The following is an 8,733-nucleotide window of genomic DNA, read 5'->3' on the forward strand; positions in this document are numbered from 1 at the left end:
ATTTTCTCAGTGCAGAAACCAACGGGTGACGTCACGGTAGCTACGTCCATCTTTTATACAGTCTATGAGTCAGACTGACGGCTCTGTTTAACGCCGGACATGAGAACTGACAGGAGACCAGCTGGTCATTTCTCAAAATAAAACACCCTGCAGACTCTGCCAGAAATAAGATAAACCAATAAAATGTTTTTATTCTCTCTGTGTGGCCGTGGTGTTTGGGGACTGCTGTTTTAGAGTTAGAGTGTTTGCAGTACAAGTTAATTAATTATGGGGGATAACTGAACTTCTACCACATCCCCTTCACTGTCCACCACGTTAAACATCCAGCGTACGTCTGGCTGCTGCTCATGTTTAATCCAGTTGGTATAACAGTTCAGTTTGGCCAATGTTTCTATACATTCAGATTCACATGACTTTCAGTCACAAGCTGATTTGTCTCTTTATGTTCTCCTTCTGTGTCTCTCACTGAAGCCACCAGATGTCGAGTGCTGAAGCAGCTGCAGGTGGAAAGCGCCCCCATAGTCAACAGGTTTGACTATGCTCAGTGTAAGAAGCTGGAGATGGAGCAGGTCCTCGACCAGATACTGAGAATGCCTCCCGAAAGGAACCGCATCATCTACATGCGTCCGATGCACCAGGTTGGTAAAACGGGGGGCAGGTTGTGTCTCTTTAGAAAATCTGTCCTCACCATGTATGTTTAGAGCAAGTTAGCGTTGCCACTGGACCTCTTTTGTTCTGGTGTCTGCTCGTGATGCTGCAACTGATAAATCTTCTGCAGCCTGTAGATCTTGCATTTTTGATATTTGTACAGTTGTTGTCAGGACTCTTAAAACTGGTCAGTTGTGACTCATTATTCTTGTGCATTTTCAGACTATAAAGGTTTTATATTTGTAAAACTTTCCCAGAGTCTCTAACTGATATGAAATATCCCACATTGTGCCCCTTTTCAGCAGAGTAATAAAAGTCTCTCGTCTCTCCAGTGAGCCCCTCAATCATTTCACCATGACTGTTGAAGCCCTGACTTTAGCCCTGTTTTAGATGGGCTGCTTCGTGTCTACACTCACTGGCCACCTCATTATCTACAGCTCTTCAAGTGCTCGTTATCGCAAATATCTCATCAACATGGCAGCAATGATTAAACGTGTAGACCTCGTCAGACCCAGCATCAGCATGGGGAAGAACAGTGATTTAAGGGACTTGGAACATGGCGTGGTTGTTGGTGGATTTTTAGGGGACAGTTGATCGACTGGGATGTTTACACACAACCATCTCTAGGGTTTACAGACAATGCTCTGAAAGAGAAAATCCAGTGATCCATTGCTTGTGTGTATCTATCTGTCAGTGTGACTGCATGCAGGTCAGGACTGTGCCATGTTGAAAGTGATATAGAGGTTATTAGGTCTGATCTGATGAGCTCGCCATCACAACTTTTGTGGAAAAGTTATCAGGGTGCTCATTCAACTTTGAAGCAGACATGTTCAGATGCTGCCAAGTTGATAGAAAGGGGTGCATGTTTGAAAGGGGCTTAGGACTCTTCCAAGACCTTGCCTCCACTCAGTGAGCTGCTCGGCAAGAAAAGATGTTTGTAAAGATTCTCAATCATCCAAGTCACGTTTAGCCAAGGCTGAATCAAGGGAAATTGGACATTAAAGTCTTTGTGATAGGGTCAGTCCATGTCATTTCAGAATAGCTGCACCATCTCAACCTTTGGTACAAGCTTACTTATTAGTTGTTTGGGATGTAGAACTCCTATATGACAACAAGTTGTGGCTGGGATGCACCACTGACAAGGATGATGAAGAGTAGAGTTTATGCACCCAAGTGGGTTCCGTCTGATGATACCTGTTGGGTGCCCACCGTAACTGTTCCACCACCCATCCCAGCTTCAACTACAGCCCTTACTGTTGAGTCCCAGTGTTTCTCTGCATCCTTTTTCTTCCTCCAATTCTTCTTGGTTGACACTCAATTTCTTTACCATCTTTGTCTCCTCTCCTCAGATTGACTCAGTGGCATTGGAGCGCCAGCTCTTCCAGGGGCCCTATCCGTATCATATTGCTATAGTGCACGAGTTCAGCAACCCTCCAAACATACGCAACAAAGTTCGCATTCGCAGCTGGATGGACACAATAGCCAACATCAGCCAGTGAGTAAAGTCTTCTGAAATGGTCCACAGATGTGTCTATCCTGGATTATTCTAAATGTTGTCCTTGGAGTAACACTGGCAGGGACTGCACAATCTGCCATATATGTTTATGTGTGTTTAGAGCATGACAGCCACGAAATGGTTCGGACCATCCTGAATCAAACTCTTCATGACTTTCACATGCCACTATGAGGCTAGAGTTCAGTTTTAACTTGATCAACTCCAGTGAACTGTAAAATGATCTTTCTGTTTGTGTCTCCCTCAGAGAGTTAATCAAGTATGAGTTCTTCCCAGAGGCCACCAGGACAGAAGAGGATGTTAAGAGGTTTTCCAAATACCCCTGGGGGCGGGACATCTACACACTGGAGGGTAAGATAGTTCCACCAACATCCAGCCTCAGAGCTCTCTAGTTTATCACTGAAGGTTTAAGTTCACATATACATCTACTACACAGTCTTTTTCCAGTAGTACTGTAGTGTTAATTAAGGCTAAGACGTCCTTGACCAGTCTAGTTGGGATTGGGTCTAACAGACATGTTGCTGGTTTAGAAGAATTTATTATCGACATAAGCGCTGAGAGGTTTACAGCAGAGAAGCAGTCACAGTATAAATCTGGTCCTATGGATGCATCCAGAGCTGCTGCTCCACCTGCAGACATGTTCATATGTTTTTGTCTGATTTTCAAACTTTATCAGTGCAGAAGGTCATAAAGTCTGCACTGCTGAGAGCTAAAGGAGCACAAGGCTCCGCAGAGCTGTGACTCTTTGTCAGCCTGGCTACAGTGCTGAACAGAAACTTGGGGTTGTTGGATGTGTTTCATTCTGGATGACTGGAAGAGTCGACTATGCATTAGAAGATGACATTATAAATCCTCTCCATTTATATGGAAGAAAGGGAGCATGAGGAACCATATATCCTCAGCACAAAGAAGACAGGCTGAACTGACAAGCTTATTCTAGATAAATTAACCGACCTGCTGGCTGGAGACACTTGAGAAGTGTTGTTCACATGTTTCTTCTTCTCTGATGTGTTGTGTAGGAGTGGTGGATGGAGCTCCGTACAGCATGATCACAGACTTCCCCTGGCTGAGGACTCTCAGAGCAGCTGATCCTAACAGCTACGCCCGCTACGACTTTGAGGATGATGAAAACAGTGAGTCCAAGACATCTATGTGTCCAGTCAGCTGTCACTTCATTTACCAGTACTCACAGCTGTCCCTTTATCAGACAACCACAGATCATGAAATGCTCTTCTCCCTGTTGCTTTATGTCGTGTTGCAGCCACCATCTACGCACCGCGACGTAAAGGCCAACTGTCTGCTGACATCTGCATGGAGACCATTGGGGAGGAGATCTCAGAGCGCCGACAGTGCAAAAGAGGAGTGTTCCAGAGAGTGGTGGTTCTCTTCCTTCATCACTGTGATACACCAGGAGAGCCTGTGGATGACGACTACATCTAGAGGCCAACACCTCCTCATTCACTTATACTGCTGCACCACTGAGCGCCTGACTGTAGAAACGGTTTGATTTGGAGATGGGAGGTGGATGTATCATGTGTTTGCTGCAGAAGCGGGTCAGTGATGTGTTCCACGCAAACATGATAACTCTGACGAATAATGGAGGATGCTGAAGTGGCCAATGTTGAAATGAATTTGCAAAAAACCCTTCACCTGATCTACCTTTGTGATTAGTTTCAGTAGCACCAGACTGGAGGTTTAATCAGTTTTGACCCTTTCCCACTGGAAAACAAAGGTTTATCATCTGTTCAGGTTGATGCAGATTTTCTAATTTTCTGGGTAAAGTCTAAAGGCAGGTATGAGCACCCCAGTATATTATACATTCTCCAATAGCAGCTGATTAAAACTGGGAAAATATTATATTTTGTCCTTATTCCAAAACTAAATGATCATTCTTATGGCTGACAGAACAACCCGTCATCTGCGTCGATAGTGTTTTCTGCTGCTGCTCTGGTCCATCATGGTGACAGAACACATGCAGTGAAGGACTTGCAGCAGCATTGCTTCATCTGTTCCCTGCCAGAGTCTGCTGATCGATGCTACCAGTCACCAGAACTGAAACAATGCTTCGTAATTTAATTTTAAGTTCATATTTTTCTTTGATCTTGCAAAAGTGTTTGTGGTTCTGGTCTTTGTCATTTATCTCAACAAGTGCCAAGTGGAAAAGAAGCAGACATGTGAAGTCCAGATGGGGCTGAAGTAGAAGTGTTTGCACAATAGCTTCACTGTGCTTGACTACCAGCCCTCTGCATGCGCAGCCTTTGGACTGAAGGCCTTCTGGCTCCTCCAGGCCGTTGTCCTGTTGACGTGCTGTAGATATCACTGACTCATTTAGCAGCGTCATCAGAGCTCATAACACGTCAGCACCAATTCTGTTGCTCGTAAGTCCAGTCCAGTTTTTCTCAGTGACCAGGCAGAATGCTTGGGATCGGACTGGTCTGCCCTTTAGGACTGCAGAGCGCTGTAAGAAACTGGTTCCTTCAGGTTCAGGATGTGGCTTCTTAAAGATGAAAATGGTTTGGGTTGAAAAAGATGAAAAAAAAAACCATCCAAACAAACCGTGAACGTTCACTGTCCTATAAGTGGAATGACACAAACCGAGGCTTCTGTTTTTGTATTTACGATTGTACAGATGTGGATGATGGGATGCTTCAACAGTGTTTATATGTTTATATGGAAAGAACAAGACTATTTCACATAATGAAAAGTAAAATGATGAGAAACAACCTGCTCTTCTTGTTGTGTCCTCACTTTGGATTGAAATGTTGTTTGATTTTAATGGAAATTGAGCCCCGTCGTTGATTTTAAAGGAAAGTGTTGTGGACATTCTGGAAGAGGTTGATGTTGGATGAGGAGCCTGGAGCAATGCCAGCATCAATTCTAAAGATCGCTCTCACACCTTCAGTCTTATATCCTCCTTCAGTGGGAGAGACAAAGATAAGTCAGTGCCTGGGTATCATCTGGCCTTGACAGGTGCAAGCTGTCCTCCTACAACAAGGTTTACATGAGGTCAAGAATCTATAGTAGTTACAGCGCATACACCTGCAACAGCGCTAAATTTACCTCAGGAGGTCACTTAGGGTTCAATATCTTCTCTAAAAGATTAACATGAAATAAGGAAAGTCATTTTTCCTTCACAGAAAGTGAAGTTGAACGTATAATTGATCACATGTAAATAATCGAAGCTGTACTTTTTCTTGATGCTCAATTTGTTGTTGAATGAAAAGCTTTATATTTTTGTCTTCCAGCCAGAGGACAAAAACAACTTGGAAATAATTCAAGAAAGATCTAAACATTTTCAGGTTAGTCGTATCGGAAGCAAAAAACACGCTACAGTCTGTGGCTGTGGCCAAGAGGAGCATACAGTACTCCAGAAACTGTAAACCGAGGTGCCACCAGAGAGCTGCGCTGTAGCTGCAGGGCCTCCTACCTTCTTATGAGAGATGATGAGTGACTACAGCTGAGGGTCCATCTTATCCACTTTTCAGACTCAGACACAAACACTACAGTGGGAAATCTGAGGAGCAAATCAGTGACGAGAACCAGTCAGAAAGTCACTTGGAGCCATTTTAGAGCAGCTTCAGACCCCGGAACCATCAGTTTGTCAGCATGAAGTTCATGGTCCAGTTGTGTTATTGCCACCATTAGGAAGAACTACCAGCTGCTGCTGAGAGATGATTGGTCAGGATGGTCAAGAGTCAACCAGGAATCAGCAGAGAGCAGCTCTGGATGGATCAGAAGCTGCTGGAACACCGCTGTCAGTGTCCACAGGGTTTGACTTCAACATGAGCTGAAAGGCTGATGAAGAAGGAAGTTCTTCCTCCAGAAGCAGAACCTTAAAGCTCCACTGAAGTTTGCTGCAGGTCACAAAGACAAAGAAAAGGCCTTCTGGAGTAAAGTTCTGTGGTCAGATGGAACAAACACTGAGAAGAAACATGTCTGGAGGAGAGAAGGTGAGACCTTTAACCCCAAGAACACCAACCCTACCATCAAAAATGATGTTGGTAGTATTATGCTCTGGCTATTACAAAATACAAACAGGAAATGGACTTGAGATGCATGACTAAGGAGGCTCACAAAAAGTACAACAGGTTTATTGTACAGAAGCACAATAATCAGGAAAAAGTATACAAATCTGAAAATCAAGGTCGGTAGTCTGAACAGGCTGGCTCACAAAAACACCCAGGCAACACGAAGAAGATCACATGGAGAAAAAAGCTGAGATGAAAGCACAAGACAAACTAGCGAGGAACAATCTGAGTATATATGCGCTGGGGAAGGAGGGTTCTACCACACACAGGTGTAGTACATTACAACGAAGCAGACAAAGACTGGCACCTTAATCATCACTAGGGTCGTGGGGAGCGGACTCAATCCCAGCTGACTCAGGGTGAAGGCAGGTTCACCTGGACAGGTAACCAGTCTATCACAGGGCTACGCTTAGAAACAGACAACCAAACACACTCACATTTACACCGACAGACAATTTAGAATCACCAATTAACCTCAGCATGTTTCTGGACTGTGGGAGGAAGCCGGAGAACCTGCGCTGCACGGAGAGAACCTGGAGACTCCACGCAGAAAGGCAAATGCAACTGTGTGAAGGGCGAATGGACCAGGTCATGTACAGGCTACTCTGGAAAACAGTCTTCTTCCATTAGCTGGAAAACTCTTTCCTGCCTCCAATGACTGGATTTTCCAACAAGACAATGCCCCTTGCCACATGGCAAGGTCAGTTAAGACCTGGATGGAGAGCCAGAACACTGGAACCATGCCTTGGCCTGCTCAATCACCAGATCTACATCCAACTGAAAACCTGTGGAAAACCATCAAACGCTAAATGGAGAACCACAAGCCCACAAACAAAGCACATTAGTTTGAATGTGTGCAACAGGAATGGGCTGCTGTGACAGCAGAACAATGTCAGAAGCTGGTGGAGAGCAGCCAAGACGCATGGCTGCATTCATCAGAAACAATGGTTATACCATCAAGTACTAACTCCTGTGCATCATGTGACTAAAACAGACAGAAAAGAAAACATGGAATGTCTAAAAGCACTGTTTTGGCAGCACAATGCCATAGCTACCAATGGAAGAACTTATTATCAAGAAAACCCTGGAACATGTCTGATACAAGCTCTGAAATTAAACTCTTATGAGTTATTTTTATTGTCATCATTGTATTTGTCCAAACAAATGTACCTTTGGTGGTACCAGGCAAAAAAAAATGAACAAGAAATTGAAGAAAACAAGGTGGTCTGATGATTTTTTCCATGACTGTATATAGATATACAAAGATCAGTGTAGGTCCCAGTTGTGCCACCAAAAAAAGCTCTGATCTGTCGATCCTGAACCTCACAGACCTCCATGCAGCCATTAAGACGTTAGGAGCAGATCCTTTAAGTCAGCACTGTTTTGCTGCCTTAGAGAGGGGTCGTGTCATAGTAATATCTACACGAATGCAGGTTTCTCAACAGAGCGTAGTACATCGCATCACACAGCCTCTGCTGGTTTCCTTCTGTCCATAGTACATCCTGCTATCTCCTCCCCTGGTAAACGATGCACCCACGATATAAAAGAAAACATTCGATATCAAACTTGGGCAGCCATTTTCTGCGATATACAGTTGAAACCAGAAGTTTACATCCACTCTATAAAAAGACATAAAACCTTTTTTTTTTTCTCACTGTCTGACATTATATCAGACTAAACTTTTCCTGTTTCAGATCAGTCAGGATTACAAACATTATTTCTATTTGCTAAACACCAGAGTAATGAGAGAGAGAATGTTTCATTACTTTCTTCAAAGTCAGAAGTTTACATCATGTCCTCAGTATCTGGTAGCATTGCCTTCAAACTGTATGACTTGAGTCAAACGTTCTGGGTTTCCTTCCACAAGCTTCTCACAATAGTCTGATGAGTTCTGCCCATTCCTCCTGACAGAACTGGTGGAACTGAGTCAGGTTTGTTGGTCTGCTTGCTCCACACACCTTTTCGGCTCTGCCTACTCATGTTCTCCAGGATGGAGATCAGTGGCCTGTACTACGAAGCAGGATCTGAGGTTAGCGAGGTAGCTTCAGGTTAAATCCTGGGTTTTAAGTCCTACGACAGTGGTTCTCTTTTTACCAGGTCCATCACCATGGTAAGTTAGCTGAACAGCTAACCTGCTTTGCAGCAGGTTCTGTTAGAGATTGAGATCACTGGGTATAAAAACACCTCCACTGAAAACCAGTTGTCTCCCGAAAGACTTCAGAAGGAGCAGAAAACGAAGCAGTTTTCAACCAAATGGAACCCCCAACATTGCGATCAGAGGACAACTGCTCCATCACCGGAGCCACGGCCACCCACAGGTGGGATGGGTGGTTCTGACACCTTTCTATCAGGCTAGCATTTCAGCAGTTTGTGCTGCAGTAGATTTTCTGTTGGATTGAACAGTTCCTTGGACCATATTTGGGAGGGACAAACGACTGCATACCAGAACACCCCCAGACCCATTGTTTTGACCAAGACATGTGCTGTCACCATCTGGTCCTATTTAAGAGTGCATCCACGATAGGACCAGGCGGGGGTGGCACA

At 44.3% G+C, this 8,733-nt stretch overlaps 1 protein-coding gene across 1 annotated transcript in view; it reads left to right on the forward strand.

Annotated features, from left to right (window-relative positions):
- Nucleotides 1–4,884, forward strand: part of fbxo38 (F-box protein 38) — a 31,881-nt gene extending 26,997 nt beyond the window's left edge. Inside the window, exons 17-21 of the mRNA XM_008280908.1 lie at nt 472–638; nt 1,998–2,143; nt 2,409–2,512; nt 3,181–3,294; nt 3,423–4,884. Coding sequence (XP_008279130.1) covers nt 472–638; nt 1,998–2,143; nt 2,409–2,512; nt 3,181–3,294; nt 3,423–3,601 — 710 coding nt within the window. The 3' untranslated portion in view covers nt 3,602–4,884. The remainder of the gene's footprint in view (nt 1–471; nt 639–1,997; nt 2,144–2,408; nt 2,513–3,180; nt 3,295–3,422) is intronic.
- The last annotated feature ends 3,849 nt before the right edge of the window (nt 4,885–8,733 follow it).

This window comes from Stegastes partitus, unplaced genomic scaffold, assembly GCF_000690725.1.
Source record: "Stegastes partitus isolate 25-593 unplaced genomic scaffold, Stegastes_partitus-1.0.2 Scaffold213, whole genome shotgun sequence".
Taxonomy (NCBI): Eukaryota; Metazoa; Chordata; class Actinopteri; family Pomacentridae; genus Stegastes; species Stegastes partitus.